The sequence below is a fragment of the Lissotriton vulgaris genome, chromosome 4_1 (assembly GCF_964263255.1).
Source record: "Lissotriton vulgaris chromosome 4_1, aLisVul1.2, whole genome shotgun sequence".
Lineage (NCBI taxonomy): Eukaryota > Metazoa > Chordata > Amphibia > Caudata > Salamandridae > Lissotriton > Lissotriton vulgaris.
The window spans coordinates 1,955,695,628-1,955,712,520 of NC_141691.1; the positions used below are offsets into that span (position 1 = coordinate 1,955,695,628).

At 44.4% G+C, this 16,893-nt stretch overlaps 1 protein-coding gene across 2 annotated transcripts in view; it reads right to left on the minus strand.

The window, feature by feature from the left end:
* Positions 1-16,893, minus strand: part of PTP4A3 (protein tyrosine phosphatase 4A3) — a 191,530-nt gene that overhangs the window by 26,219 nt on the left and 148,418 nt on the right. For both annotated transcript variants that reach the window (XM_086966278.1, XM_086966279.1), the window contains exon 4: positions 3,420-3,550. In XM_086966278.1, the coding sequence (XP_086822404.1) occupies positions 3,420-3,550 (131 nt within the window). The remainder of the gene's footprint in view (positions 1-3,419; positions 3,551-16,893) is intronic.

A 16,893-nucleotide genomic window follows, 5' to 3' on the forward strand; every position in this document is an offset into this window, starting at 1 on the left:
GTTTGGCTCCGTGTTTATACTTTGGGGTAGGGATGTAAACACAAAGTAGTGGGACATGGACAATACAGAGGAAAAGGAAAAAAGAAAAGGAGAGGGTGAGGAACAAGTGACAGTATAGAAGAAAGAGGAAGGAGATAAAGACTAACAATGGGGCAAGGGATGAGCAAGAGAAAAGGACCATTACCGCACAAAGGCAGTGATAATTTGAAGGTAGTAGTAGATTAGAGCTCTATATTAACACCGACAATAACACAATAACGGTCGTCTAACAAATGCTGCAGCTGGCATCCTTATAATCTAGAACACATCAAGAGAGCACGTGCACCAACGACTAGGCGCACCCACCAACCACTGAGCATGTACACCAGCTACTATGTGCACCCACTGGCTTCTGAGCGCACCCACCCGTATCCACCAGCTACCGAGCACATCCACCAGCTATTCAAATACATTTAAAGATATAAACCAAATGTAACAAAGTTGTCAGTGCAAGAAAGGAATAAGGAGATATGGACATGAGAAGATCTGGACGAGAGCGAGAAAATAGGATGAGAGTCTGGGTAAGGGGCAAGCATAAAATGGGAGATTAGAAGCGAGGCATTGAGCTAGAAAGAAGACCTGAAAGCAGGGGAACAGCTATCACAGTAGGAAAAATAATTTTCTCCACAGTGATCTATACATCATGTGCCAATCACAACGAAAAACCTAGCATTTGCCCTTTTTCATTTAGGAACACCAATACTTTGCTTCAAAGTTTTCGGAAAGGTCCACAAAGGCCCTGTCAGTATAAATGTGACTTTCAGCAGATGGGTCATGCCTTTAATGGCACAGGCAAAGATGGAACGCACTCTGGCTGATTAACAGTAGTTCTGATTAAATGAAGCATTTCATCCATCCATTTTTGCTGTTGTCAGCTGAATGACGCTTCTCAAATAGGTATACAAATTGCACGGATATGCAAACCAACTGTTTCAATAGCACATCTACTCCATAGTTTTTACTGTACACCTTCAGTCTGCTCCAGGACCATTCCCAGCGCCAAAACCCCTGGTTCTTCCACCCCGCGCAGCTACACCGCCACAGACCTCGGAATTCCAGACGCATTGACAACTGCTGCACATCTCCACGCACCACCAAATGCAAATGCCAACAACTAGAAAGAAAGTGATGCACCAGCAAAGAGAAAGGAGCCCATAACACAAGACAGCCCTCAAACATTACCACCGCCTCCTGAAAGAAACAAAGAAGAACGCCCTAGCAGCCCACATAGAAACCAGCACAAGCCACAGTAAGGAGCTTTTCACCATAGTGAAGGAGTTCTCCATCCCCGCAGCCCAGAGAAGGACATCACACCCTCCCAAGAACTGTGTGACACCCTGTCAAACTTGTTCCACAACCAGATCTGTCATCTAAGAAAACTTCAAACACCAACCCTCCACTGCTGACAGCATCAGCCCCCTCACACTCACAAATACAAACTCATAACACCTGCTCAACCATTGGGACCCTCTCAAGCCACAATATCCATCATTATGTGCACTCTGGAGCACCCATGGACACTTGCCCCCACCACATATTCGACCTCAGGAGCAAGACTATTAACGACGAGCTGAAGAAAGTCCTGAGCACCTCCATCACCTCTGCCTCCTTCCCCGAGGACTGAAACCATGCCACTCCTAAAGAAACCATCCGGCAACCCAGCAGAACCGAAAAACTCCTGGCCGATCTCTTTGCTCCCCTTTCCAGCGAAGGCTCGAGAAGGCAACCACCAGCAACTAACCGAACATCTGGAATATAACCACCTCTTGGACCCCTCTCAATCAAATTTCTAAGCTAACCACAACTTGGAGACAGCCCTGATAGCAGCTACCGATGACATCAGTGCCCCCTGGACCGAGGATGAAACAGCAGCTCACATCCTCCTGGACTAGTCAACCACTTTTGACATGGTCTTCCATCACATTTTGATCAACAGACTCCACCACATCAGAATCAAGGGAGATGCTCTCAAATGGATTGCCTCATTCCTCACCAGAACAACCCAGAGAATCTGTATCCCACTGTTCACCTCCGGACCCAAGAGCCCCCGAAGACGGTCTTTCAGCCCTATCCTCTTCAACAAATACATGACACTGGCCAACATCATCAGATCGTAAGAACTCAACTTGAACGCAAACATCCAGCTCATCCTCGCTGGTAGAAAACCCACACCTCCACCAGAGCCAATTTCCACTGATATGAACGTCACTGACTGGATGACGGACAACTGTCTCAAGCTCAACAAGGACAAGACAGAAGATCTCATCTATGGGAACACCTCACTATGGAACGAGGCATGGAACTCTGTCCATCCCCCGCCCTAACTTCACCCACAACCTCATCATCTTAGAAAGCAATCTCTCTATGAAGAAACAGATAAACGCAGTCTCATTCACCTGCTTCCACAACATACGCATGCTTCGCAAGATCAGATGGCTCCCAGTCAACGCAAGAAGGACAGTCACTCAGACCCTCGTCACCAGCAGGTTGGAATATGGGAACTCACTGCACGCCTCCTGAAGAGACTACAGACAACACAAAACGCGGCGGCAGAACTCATTCTCAACCTCCCCAGAAGGATCCACATCACACCAAGAAGCTACACTTGCTCCCGATCCAGAAGAGATGCCAGTTTAAGATGCTGACCCATGCATACAAAGCCCTACACAATGAAGGACCAGCACAACAAAACACATGACCTTCCACCAACAGACCAGACACCCATGATCCGCCTCTCTTCCTCACAGTCCCCCCCCCCCCCCCCCCCACCCTGTTACTGGTGGTTATTAGCTGGGTCTTCTGACTTGAGGGATTAGGGACCCATGATCAACCACATAGCCCTGGATGCTCAGTTTTTAATATGCCACAATAAAAAAATACCGAAATTCGTCCTAGAAAAGGGGTGCAGCTGTATGGGAGTTTGTTTCACAAACAGATACATCCCTGACCTCATCCAGAGGTTAGCTCATGAAGACCATCACAGTGCTCTCGAAGACATTTGTAGAGCCCATCCGCCCCTGTAACAAACTGTTGGGCAAATGAAACGACTGAGGAAGCACGACACAGGTTGTTGGTGCACAAGAGTAAATCTTACATTTTTAGAAATATCCAAAACATACACACAACTGGTAGGTTCTTTTACAAGGTAATTCCTAAAGAACCTTCCCACAAACTATCACGAGGTAACTCCTTCACTATGAAATTTTATAATCACACATAAAAAGACTAAAAACTTTAGAAGAAAAAATGAAAGCATTGGACAGAACAAAAAGTGCATGGATAAAGAAAACTAAAATGGAAGGTTAGAGAGAAAAAAAAGAAGTGATAATGAGGGTGAAATTACAATGCATAAGCCAAGATTCAAAAACCTGATCACCTACCTTCCAAGGCCAGCTATGCAATGGACAGCCACACAGCATCCAGGATCATCATTGAATCGTGTCCTTAGTAAATGTAACCAGTCATCTACAATTTTAGTTGGAGGATGAGCTCCATCTTCAAAAGGCCAGTCCTTATGAAAGAGGAACAAAGAACATGAATGGGCATGGAGTGTTAAGCACACCTTTATTTTGGGCTAAACATTTAAAAAATACTATTCAGGGAGGGAACATTTTATTTGAAAAATACTATTCAGAGTGGGCACATTTTATTTTTTAATACATGCTTTCATACAAAACCACATGTTGGAAGGTTGATGACAATCATTTCACATGAAAAATGGATTAAAATAAATACAGGGATTTATTGCAATATAAAATACTTTTGTGAATAGGATTAATTGCCCATTTAGATTATTGTAATACATTGAAGTTTGCAATACCAGTATATAATCTGGTCTCCAATTTCCATATTACAGTTGAGTCAATATGTTATTACTGTTTAATTGTGATAGCTGCTGACTCTAGCAGTAGGCAGCATGACTAGTTTAAAGCAGGTCACTGAGCATAAGCTTAAACAAGAACTGGCTTTTTTTTCTGCTGTTCTCGAAAATGAACCGTAAAAGGATTTAAGTGGTTTGTGGGAAAGGTGATGGTGTCGCCATGTATTCTAAGGAATAAAATATGCTCTTCTGTATATTAAAAGCATATTGCAGGTCACCTCCTTTCTTTAACCTTATAACTCTGCCTTCAGCCTTGTTCCTCTTCATAGTCTTGGAACTCCTCATGGACTTGAAATAGCCTCCTCATGTATGGCAGTGTATCTTGTACGCTCTCAGGAACCACAAAACAATCCAGTACTATTAAGTCTTCTCTAGTTTCCGGCAGGCTTGCTTGGAGGTTAGGAGTTCTGGGGTGAACCAGTTGGCCCTCTTGCTGGGGTCTCTGTGAGGGGGTTTCTTTAGAGGGACAAGGGTGTTGGCGCAGTCCTCAATCCAGCATCTGAGGCTGTGGGCAGCGTCGCCGGTGCTGGAGGGTTCGGTGGGGGGGCTGAGAGAGGCTTGCGTGTAGTTGGTCTTCGGTGATTTTGCTCCAGCAGCGGCGGGGGATCTGTCGGGTGCGGTGGGTTTCTGGAAGGCTTCAGTCCAAGGTTGGCGAGGTTATCGATCAGAGTTGTGGAATTGTTGTCATTGTTTTCTCAAGGTGAAAGTTCAGGTCTCTGAGGAGGATGTAGTCGGTGGAGGTCAGGACATGTGTGCTGATCAAGTCGGCGATGGAGTCGCTGAACTGGGGGCAGGGTCCAGGGGGGCGTCAGTAGACGAGGGAGCATTTGAGGGTGGAATTAGGGTCTGTGTGCATCTGGAAATTCATGTGTTCGGCGGTGCGGAGCGCGTCGTCAGTGCTAGACCCTGATGCTGTTCTTGTGGACGATGGGGATTCCTCCTCCGACTATGGTGCGGTCTCTGCGGGTGATCTTGTAGCCGTCTGGGATGGCTATGGCGATGGGTTCAGAGGCAAATGTCGCCCCAGACAAAATGGTGGCTACATTCCGCTGCAGTATCACATACTAAAATATTAAGAAAGATGCTTCTCATTATTTCTAAATGGCATTGGTAAAATAGTCTGCAAAACTATTGCAACTTTGACATATTTGCTATGGTAAGTGCATCATTCACGATGTTGCCCTGAAAGTAGCAAATAAATCCTCTAGAGGCTGTTGCGTGTACCAGATGTGTACTCTGAGGCCATATTACAGGACTGGTCCACCCCACACCCACGCTGGATACAGAATAAATCTTGCTGTTGACCAGAACCACCTAAAATGTTTCTATCAAGTGTTTGTAATTACCTACATACTCAATGTTTCACCTTTGAACTAATTGCATATAACCCCTCTGTGTGGAACACTCATCGCTGTCCCTGTGAGAAAGTTAAATCACTAACAAAGTTACTATTGAGGTAGAATTGCAAGTGTGCATAGAGCCATTTACTAGTGTAAATTTGTTTTTATGAAACATAGACATGACTAGCACTCCTTTGTAAATAAAGCTTAGTTGTTCATTAGTACAGCTTAGTAGTGCAAACAGTATGTATTAGAGCAATGAGAATGTGAATTGACCTAAAAACATCTATGGCTGGAGTTTCCCCTTACTGGTCAAATATTGTACACCAAGGCAGCCAACCGGTAAACAGTAAAATTGTAAATAGATTGCGTATAGTAATTTACAGAAAGAATATAAAAATAAATACAGTGAAAATAATGACAATCAGTATTGCAGCCAGTTTCATGCACCCTAGTGCAAGGAAGGAAATAGACACTGTGGCAGTTGGACAATTATCGGGGCTCGTCGGCCACTCAAGCCTCTGAGCTCGGGTGCCACTGCACCTATGAAAGCTACATCCCCTTGGGCAACAAAATAAAAATCACCAATTCAAGAAGAATGAAAGCTACATCCCCTGGACAACAAAATATAAGAACCAATTCAAGAAGGACTCCATCCGTGAGTGCGTGAAATATCAGAGGTATTATAAAACGTATACAATAACATGAATATCTAGGAAGGAAGACAGCTGTAGCTTCGCCCTGTGCACGTGGGTGGTAACCTCCTCCCCAGCTGTGCCCAATACTGCTTTACCTTGCAAGAGGAGGCCTGCAAGGGCTTGAGCAAGGCATGGCTTCAAAGAACAAACAGCCGCAGCCCTAAAAGGCCGCTTTCGAGGATGCGACCCATCTCCTTTCCTGGCCTATAATTTTAGCACGAGTAGAAATTCCTGCCTTATTGTAAACTAGACAGAAATGCGAAATTTGGCAGCCGGCGCGGTTCAGATGTTTTACTGAGAATGGGTGGGAACAATACGTGCTAGCGGAGGGGCTGCCAGCAACGCCTACGGGCAGCGGGAACACAGGAAAGCGGGCCTCGCGAGCCAAGAAATACAACTTCCGCAGGCTCGTGGCCTCCGCGCGCGCCGCGGCGTCACGTCCGGGCCTCCCAATTAGCCTCTTCCTAGGCAGCAAACAGAAGCGCGATGAAAACAAGTCCCAACCCTAGCACTTCCTGCCAAATACTGCGCATGTGGCGGCTTCATAGCGAGGAATTAAACTACTGGAAGCTTTGACCTCACGCGACCGCGAACCAACCCCCAAAAACGCATCCTACAGTCAGCAACGTACCAGATGTGCACATACCAGAAGAAGGCGGTGTCTTATGCTCCAGAGTCGTGCTATTTCGGAAGCCGTGCCGCCAACATGTAAGAAACCAAATATAAATTAAGTTTAACACCCAATCTTTGATTGCGTTTAAAGGGGGAAACAAAAAAAGCCCTGTGTTTATGATTGTATGTACGTAACATATGGTCCTTTATCGGACTGAAGGCTTGAGTGCACTCTTATCACAAACTCTAGACGCCCATGACACCCCTCCCCACACCACATGGAACCTATGAACCTACCAGTCGAAAATGTAAGAGGAAATTAGAAAGTCTGGCCACAGCTGAGGCCATGGGGGACTTCAAAAGAAGGCAACCATCTTCCTTTGCAGACTACTTGTCAAGTATACTGCTCGCAGGAGTTTATACCTTTTCGCGAACTTCTTTAAATATGGCTGTGCAGATCTTGTGAAATTTTAAGTGTGTACCCAACTGCCTTCTCTTGCTCTCTCTGGAAACAAAGATAATGAAGGGGAGGTCAAACAATGGAGGACACTTGTGGCTGGACTTTTCACGACACACCACCATCTAAATTTCAATCTCCATTCAACAAAAAACTGTGAAACTTTTAGCCAATGCTATTCTTTTATATTTTAGGTTCAAAACAGATTGTGAAAACTGCCTGCATGCAAATCTAACTGGTCCATTGGGTTATTACCACAATATATTAAAACTGTAATCATATAAACTCCAGTTTCTTGTGGCCAATAAATCCAGTGATCGTTCTGCACATCGATTAGTGTACACTTCACCTAAGGGGATTATCTGCATAGCATCTGTTGACCCAGTACAATTTCTGGCATCCCAAGATGCCCCAGTTATCCCACACCACCCAAACAGCAATGCTGGGAAACCATGCAAATTCTTTTAATTTAAAAAAGGAGATCAGTGTAGGGGAAAACCATTCTTTTCTCCCAGCCCTACATCTCTAATAATCAACTACAGTAGGCCTTCTACAACCTTGCCTTCTTTGAGGCGGCCAGCTGGGGTGGGGGGTTAGATGTATTGTGACAAACACTGCAAGACATACCACACACTATCCTGCGGAGCATCTTCATGAAAAGGAGCACAAACATTTAGTGTTTAGTGTAAAATATGATGGAATGCAACTGCTGAAGTGATCATTGCCTTATTGACTCTAGCCGTCCACCTTTGTCTTCTGTAATTTAATACTTATGCGCTTTTACGCAATTCCTGTATTTAGTTGTCCAACACGCATGAAGGCTGGATGCATGCCAGAATTTGTAAGTAATTACAGATTATATAAGCGACTTCTATTTGCAATAATGGTACAAACATTTCTTTTGTCGATAGGCTGTAAATTTGTCACATGTTAGGTCCTTTAGGGCCAAAGTTGGGCAACCTTATTTTAGCCTTTTGCCTCCCAATTTGTTTTTAAACTTTACAATCATCTCCTCTATACAGTGGTAAATCATCTCTACATCCATAATTTTACAACCACTCGCAAGATAGTGGGTCCTTAAGGGTTTAGTCTTCAGGTCAAGCACATATAACAATCCAGGAGTTGAGGTGTGCACATAGCTTCTGAGTGATCAATTAAGTGCCTCCTCTTGTAGCAACTGCAGGTCATTAAGCTTCTTTTGTAATCCGGAAAGTGACATCTGAGCATGGGATCTGTCAAAGACCCACAAATGGTTGAACAGAAGTGTAAACCGACATCCAAGAGGAAAATAAACCAATACACCCTCTGTTTCCTCTACACCGCTCCTCGCCTCTAATGCACCTAGGTGCAACCACTGAGAGCATGGTTTACCCACTACCTCGCTGCCAATTAAGACGCACAAGCCCTGAAAATCTACCTACTGATTCACAAGACAGGGTAAGGGGTACACAAAATATTTATGGCACTAGTCGGACTGGGAAGTTATGCAGCTGTGCCAAGCAGCTTGACTTCGATTAGCACTGCATTTTAATACAAATTATGTTCAGAAATTAATGTGAGAGCAAACAAGGACCTTCTGTTCGCCCAAACTGAAGATACACTACGAGAACCAGGTATTAAACTACTGAAAATGTTTGAAGCAGGACTCCAATCTAAACCATTCAAATCAAGTGTAAAATATACAGGAAGAACAACTCTACAAAACAGGACAAACGTCTAATTCGAACTAGAGGTCAAGCACCAAAGGAAAACAATCCAGCAGATCATGCCAAGGAACTACCCCACAAAAGGTGGCGCTCACCCGAGGGACAGAGAAATGTAGCAAATACACCTATTTTGCTGAGATATGCCAGTCCAAGCAGACATACCAAAATATACAATTGAGAAGCAGCACAAAGAAGGAGGCCAAAGAAATGGAACGGCCTGAAGCAACAGAACCAAATCACTAGGATTACAGATGCTTCCTACACATTATCAGACACCATAAACCGAGGAAAACGAAGTCCATGTGCAAGGTAACCTGGTTGAACAGCGTGTGTACTCTGGCACCCAGTACCTCTTGCAGGACCCATTTTGTGTCAAACTGCTACAGCAGGCAACTGGTGTTTCCTATCCTGTCAAAACCAATCTTCCAAATTCTGTGCTAAGACAAAGCACAGGTTTCTACCAAAGCTTAGAAGGCAGTTGCTCCCTAGCCGTCTAATTAACAAAGAAAACAGCAACTGAACGTATGACTGACATGTTTGTTCTACAAAACCAGACAAAATTATAGACTTGCGTGTGATACCCTGGGAACTACAGTCAGATAATGGACCTCCACTTGAAGCATTTCAATTCCAACAAGGCTTCAGAGAGCAACCACATGATCAAGGACCTCCATTTAGGAACCAGTCCCCCGCCCGCAGCCCAATCAATCACTGAAAAAATGGGTAAAAAGTGACAAATGCAAGGCTAACATTCAAGTTAGGGAAGAAACTCTTATCCAAAACTAACTCCAACTACTGGTTTCAAATATTTATGAGGCAAATGCCATAGCAAGAAAAGGGTCCAGGGTCACAACCCAGGGAGGAAATACCCCCGGTTCCTAAAGTAGATGATGGTCCTAGCAGACCTCAGGGCTACTTCCTTAATTTGTTTTAGAGGTTTTCCTACAGTGCGTACTAGGAGCAACACCATGAGAATATTTTGCACAACTCGGCAGGACTTGTACAAGTAACAGAGTATAGATGGGAGAGAGCATAAACTGTACAAGAAAGGGTGCCAATTTGTAGGAAGGCAGGACCCCATACTTAGGACGAAGTTAGTGTGAGGAAAAATAGATGGGTGTTGAGAGACATGCTATTTAGGGCCATATCAGGGGCGTGCACACCAATAATAAAGCAGAACTGGATGCAAGAAGGGCAATGCTTGGACAACAAAGGGTGGAGGGGGACACAAGCCCATCCAATTCCAGTATCAGAAGGATAATCATTCTGTACATCATGGGAGCACTGGTCCAGAGTCAATAACCAGACCCAGCTCCAGTCAAAGAGAAGGTGCAGTTAAATATAGAGAAATGTATATGCTATCTAGTATGGCACAGAGCAGTCAATCGATCAGAACAGGGTATGTATTTCTGACTGTACCCTTGTTTAGGCCAGGCATCCTGGTGACTCCATCCAGGAAGCATAGAGCAGACACCACCCCCAAAAATTCACATCTACCCTCCACACTGCTAGAGGCATAATTCCACTCATGATCACCGACTCTAGTCTAGACTCACTTTTGCTAAAAATGCAGAGACCGGGATACACAGACTATCAGGGTCCTGCCAGCCATGTTGGAGGCGCACTCAGGTCGGCACCACCTTCTCCCTAGATCAGCTCCCTCTGAGGGTCAGGTGTAATATGCACTGAACTTTTGACATATAATGAAGTTCTTATGTAGTTGGGAGGGATATTATGTATTCAAGTGTTTACAGAAACCAGCACTTTACAGGTTGGCCCTCACAGCACATGCATGCATGCATGCATTATCAAATCATAGCATGAAGAGACTTTACCTGCACTTTTTTACCCTTTAAAAACACTAACCAAACTGAAGCACACAAACCTGAATTGGCCAAACTCAGATTAACATTCAGCAACTTAAAGAAGTGTCAATATCTCCTAGCAAGCAGTAATAAGCATTGGAAAACTAGTAAGTGGCAACCTCTTCAGTTTATCGAGTAAGGCAGCATTTAGCCAACAAGAAAACAAAATGGAATAACTATTGGTATACTGGTTTCTCCTCCTTTTTCCTCAATATATTCGCCTGATCCGGTGTGATCCACTCCATGCATTCAAGTGACATCACACATGCTTCGTGACCTACTGCTGGCGGACTGATGAGATGCACATATTAGTCACCAGACATGCATCTCTATATATAATTTTTTAATACAACGTTTCAAGATGCTGGTTACCAATCTTGGAGCGGTTAATGAAAATATATATTCATGTGTTTGAAAACAATACACAAAGCACAAAGCAGCAGTAAAGCCCTCGAATAAATAAATAAAATTCATTCATGAGGGCAGGTGTAGTGTCTGGAGCCAGGTCAGGAAAGGGAAGACCTGTGTGCTATGCAAAACCCCACTTTGAAGTCACCTCCACTTCAAACGCACCACTGGGTATAAGAACAGGACTTCTGACCCTACCAAGTCAGTAAACTTCTGGGCTTGCGGGTACTCTGCCAGGAAGGACTGCTGTGCCACTCCGCAGGACTATTGCTCTGGAAGAACACCTTTTCTGCTGTGCGGCACTGCCGAATGCCCCCTCTGGCAGCAAGTGGTAGAGGTGCAGTCCTTCTCGCCCAGGCAGTGTGACTCCAAGGGCTTGTCTGCTTGCCTCCAGTTCTGCAGTCTCACGGACATCAAAGACTGCCTGCAGCTCTCCAACCAGCACCTGGACTCTGCCATCTGCGAGTCCTACCCTGCCAGTGGTGCCAATCCAGTCCTGGAGCCTTGTGCTGCAGCATCAAAATCCATGCAGTCTTGATTTTGGGCCAGTCAGAACCGACGCTTTCTGATTGACACAAATGCATCACCGCTTCGAAGACATCTCATCGCCAGCAGCGTGGCTAAAAGCCAAAGCATTGCCTTCATCACCAGGGGCTTGACTATCACACATCTGCCACTGCGTGACTCCAAACTGATCGATGAATTACCTCCGACAGCTGCTAGACCCTTCCTCCATGAAGGTACTGTTTTAGCAGGGCCTGCTAGCTCCTGTACATGGCCTGTGCTCCATCACGGCGGCTTGACTTTTCAGATTGGACTTGTTCCAGTAAGACCAGATAGCCCCGGTTGGCACTTTATGACTAAGCCCTATATTTCAAGACATTCTTTAATTTTTTTTTTTTAACTCTGGTTCAACTTATTGGATCTTTGTTGTTTTGGTCTTGTTTTGGTCAATAAATAGTGCAAAAGTTTTCTAACCCGTGGGGATTCTTTTTGGGTGGTGGGTTCACTGCATTAGGTGTTGCACACATACTTTACACATTGCCTCTTATGTTAAGCTTAACTGCTCTGTGTCAAGCTACCAGAGGGATAGCACAGGCTAATTTATTTCTTACCCGGACTTCAACTGTGGTTCCTGCTTGGACAGGGTGCCTACCTCTGCCACCAGAAACTCAATTTCAAACATCCGCACTAAGATGTCCCAGGCATGAGTGGCACTCACATGTTGCACCAGGCCTATCGTAATGCATCATGGTGGATGCAGTGGCAGCTATTCTGGTCCTACAGGGCAAGCAGATAGTTAAAAAAAATAATAAAAAAAAAAAAAAAAAACACTAGCTTGGCCAGTAAGCTTTTGCGAGCATTCTAGCGGCATGCAAGAAAATGCTGCATTTACCATTGAACAGTATAGCAGTGCAGCTACAGCTGCCGCAAAACTTGTGGGGTAAAGGAACATTGGGTAGGGGTCAAAGGTAAACAAAGATACTCTTGGAAACAATCTGCCTCAAAGTGAACTGGAAGTTTAAACAGGGGACTGTAATTTGTAAACAGATCAGGTTTCAGAAAAGGATTGAGAAATTATTTTGGGCAAACTGGATTTTACCGCCTGTTGGCATGGTGTTAACAGCCCCGCGGAAGCCCTTTCGGCACCAGGAACTTAGACAAGCCTCAAGGAATGCAACAGGAGTGCTTGTGCCCCTTCGAAGACTAAAGGTGACCTGTAGCATTAAAGGTATCTATGCTGCTTTGTCCTCGCAGGCCTCTGCTTGCATGCACAGCTGTTAAGTTTTCAGTCTGCTTATGCAGGACTTTTCTAGGTTTTCAGTGTACAAACGTGTAATTTTGATACCTGATGTGTGGCACTTCGAGTGACACCTTAATACTAGTAGAACAGAGCAGTTATGGAAAAGAAATGCTAAATGAGTGAATGGATTCCCTTTTATGAAACAATTTTATGAAAGTAGCCATAATGGGAAGGGCTTCTGAAAAAATCCAGGACTGACTGAAGGTAAAAATCCCACTCCGGGACCCACAAGCACATATATTCGCACACATAACAGACATGGACACTAAAGTGGCTTGCGATTGCATTCGTGCATAAACATGGGAATGTGCCGCAGATGGAAGAAAATACAAATACTGTGTTTTGTTCTATTCTAGACTCACTATCTATAAATAATATTTAATAACCGTGTAGCCAACGGGTTCCTCCTTCAGCTGCAATGCCTTTATTTCGGAGGTGTAAGTTTCCATGGCATGACCTTCACTCTTCCCTCCCCTACTATCTCCTACCCTGCTCCCTTCCTACTGCACCTACAGTCTCCCTGGTCCGTGCACATGTAGCTAGTCCAGGTTAGGTGGTTAGTCTTTATTCTGGAATCTGTAGTCTTGTTTAACATTTCTGAAATTATATTCCCGATTCGGTCATTGTTAAACAAAAAATGTCTCTGAGCGAGAAAGCCAGGCACGGACCTGGGGTTCCGAGAGGTGCCTGTGTACTTGCTAGTTTCCTCTGATTAGTTGAAGGTGTAAAGTTCCCTCCCTCAGCCTCCCTACTGTCCCATCGCAAACTGTATACTGCTGAGTGCAGCCCATAAAGATCAGTGTGCCCAGCCTTTTCCTCAGCAGTAGCACCCCCCCTCTACTGCTCCATATCATCGGCTCCTCCAATTTTCGGTCTGCCCTAGAAAGTTTCTACTGCACGGGCTAAGCTACCATTGGTGCAGTGGCACCGGGGCTCAGAGCCCCGAGGGAGGCCCTAAACCCTGATAATTCATTGATTTTCCTACCCAACAGTTGACAAAAGGGTAATTTTCCTTACTTGCACCAAGGCCCATGGCATACTTGCTACCCTACTGTTCAGCTGGCTTGCCAGCCCCAGGTTTAAAAAATAAATCAGAATGCATACATCTACTTATGGGTGCTTTTGGTCACCCAGGTGTCATTCACATTTTGCTTCCGCCCACCACAGCATACAGCATGAGGCAATGGTTCAGTCCACTTCAGCCACTGGTGTCGTGTAGTTACTAGGACCCCCCCAGGACCTGCGCATTTTGGATGACCTAAACTGAGGGCTTCGTGTGCAGAAGACTCTGGACACCCCCACAGGATGAGTCAGCCGTTACACCAGCTAACTCTACAGTGCCACTATCACCCCCTGTATTCTACAGCGGTGTAGGTAGTTTCTAGCAACCACTGAACATGACAAGCACGATTCTTCAGGTATCGTGGAAACAATACAGTATCTTTCGTTCAGTCACTCGTGCTTACTTTTCTCAGAATATGTAAAATGATAATTGGAACGGTTTTTAATATTTATTTATTGGTCAAGCGTCAGTCTAGTATGAAACATGTTAGCTGCGACAATCAAAAACAGGAGCAGACAAATGTAATAGCTAGTACCAATATCGTAAAAAGTAGATACATTTCTACCATAGTGCTAATAAGATGAATAAAAGCATATTACATAAAACAATAGCATTGGCGTACTCCTACGAAGCGTATCCTGCCCAACCATGGCTAGCCTAGAGGTGTAGGTGAAGCATGTATGTGTAAATGCTAGGATAGGTCCTAACGGAGCCAAGAATTCCCCGGGAAAGTGCTAACCCCTCACCTGATGGTTCTGAATGAAGCACCCAGTCTCTGCGTCGAGGATGGCACCTCGCAAGGGATATCAGTTATCTCCCTGTTGAAGGATCAGCCTGCAGAGTCTGTCCAGCTTGGAAGGAATTTCTCTCCAAGTGGTCACGGGGGGGGGGGGGGTCGTCTAGAATCAGTGTTTTGAAAACATTAGCTAATCCTTTTCTAAACAAATATGACCATGCACAGCTGGCTGCTGGCCATGGATGAAAACAGGACATGTTTATGTATGTCAGGTACAGGGATTAAAACATCGTACCAAGAGCCTGATGTCCGAGAAACAGAAGTAAGCTACTAGGTGAACCGTCACCTGTGTAAGACTTACATTGTGTCCCATCCACACGACATATGTAAACGTATGTACATGATGGGACTAACCTAAAGAACAGGACCCTGGCTGCCTTGCACTGAGCGACATTTTTCCTGACCTCATGTGCATAGATGTCTGAAAGGGAGTCCACTTCTTTTCAGGCTGCCTAATCACCCCTTAACGTTCTATATTATGTCAATTTTTTTGCGTAGTGCACAGATCTGGAAGGAAGAAAATATATATATCATTAACAAATCTGATAATGGGGGCAATATTGTTTTATAGCCACACAATCAGTACTTGGATGAGGCTACTAGACATCTGTTGGATACAAGATGCTACAGAAAAGCTTACAAACAGGACTTGAGCAAACTTCAGGACACTGTATTCAAGCATTTGTTTCAGTGGAAGAGACAAGGTTTGCTAACCAAGGATGAATTTAGCTTCCTTTAAATAGAGCACCCGGTAACTCCAGTGCTCTATTTTATTCCTAAGATTCATAAAGACGTGGTCCCTGTACCAGGCAGGCCCATAATATCGGCCAGGAAAAACCTTATGGAGATGATTTCCAAATACATGGATTTCTTTTTACAACAGTTTGTTACCAGCCTGCCCTCCTATATAAAGTATACTGAAGATTTCCTCTAGAAAATTAAGAGTGTACAATGGCAACCCAATTATCTACTCATTGTCATGGACAGAGTCACTGTATACGAGTATTAACCATTCTGATGGGTTGACGGCAGTGCAATATTTTCTGGGCAGTAGATCTATCTAGAGGTGCACAACGACATGATTGTCAAAAGGATTGAACTGTGTTTGTTGAATAACTATTTTCTGTTCAACAATGAGGTTTTCCAGCAGCTGAGGGGGTGACGATGGGGGTGTGCTTCTCCCTCAGCTACTGATGTTTACATGTTGGCTGGTGGGAGAAGCATGTCCTCATGTCGCAACACGGAGAATTCTGGGACAGCCATGTCAAACACTATTGGCGCTTTATTGATTATGTATTCATGATATGGGAAGGGTCTAGAGAAGCAGCCAACATGTTTATAACAGCAGTCAACAACAATGTGCTGAATTTAAATTCACCATCGCCATTAGTGAAAGTTTTATATTCCTGGAAGTCATGGTCTAGGTTAGTGAGGGATGAATCAACACAAAATGACATTGCAAAAAACTGCAGGTAATTCTATATTACACGTGGCGAGTTCGCATTCCCGCCATCTGATCCAAAGCATCCTTTACGGCGAATTCTTACAAATTCGCTGTATTTGTAGTTCTGTACCAGACTTGACAATATGCCAAAACAATGCTTTTAATTCGTTTTTGAGCAGAGGGTACTGTAATTCTGTACTAAATAAAGCCTTGAGCAAAGCTAACTCACGATCCAGGGAGGAAATGCGGATACCTAAAAAACAACAATAAAAGCTACAAGCATCTATCACCGAAGGCATTCATAGTGAGACACGTAACATCAGATTTATCCCCACTTTCAGTAGGCAGGAATGCAAAATCCGACATATCTGTAATTACAATTGGCCATTGTGAATACATCTGACGTTAAAACCTATGCTCCCAAGTTTACCTTCTAGTAATTTTAGGAGAGCTCCCTCTATGAGGCAATGCTTTGGTTAGAACCAGCCCTGAGGTAACTTAAATCCACCTGGTTAATGAAGACAGGTTTTTACAAGTGCAACTCATGTCACGCTTGCAAATTTGGCTTGAATTTAAAGGAATATACAAGGCATTTAGTACAAATCCCATTCCAATCAAAGAACATCTAACCTACCGTACCGAATATGCAGTCTACACTTTACAATGCACTTGTGGGCTTCAGTAATATGCCGGTCAAGGCCAGCTCTCTTGGCTATAGCAGTGCTAGTTTTTATTTGCCTGAAGGAGTTGTCCTCCCATATCTTGTTGTCACTGTTCCAAT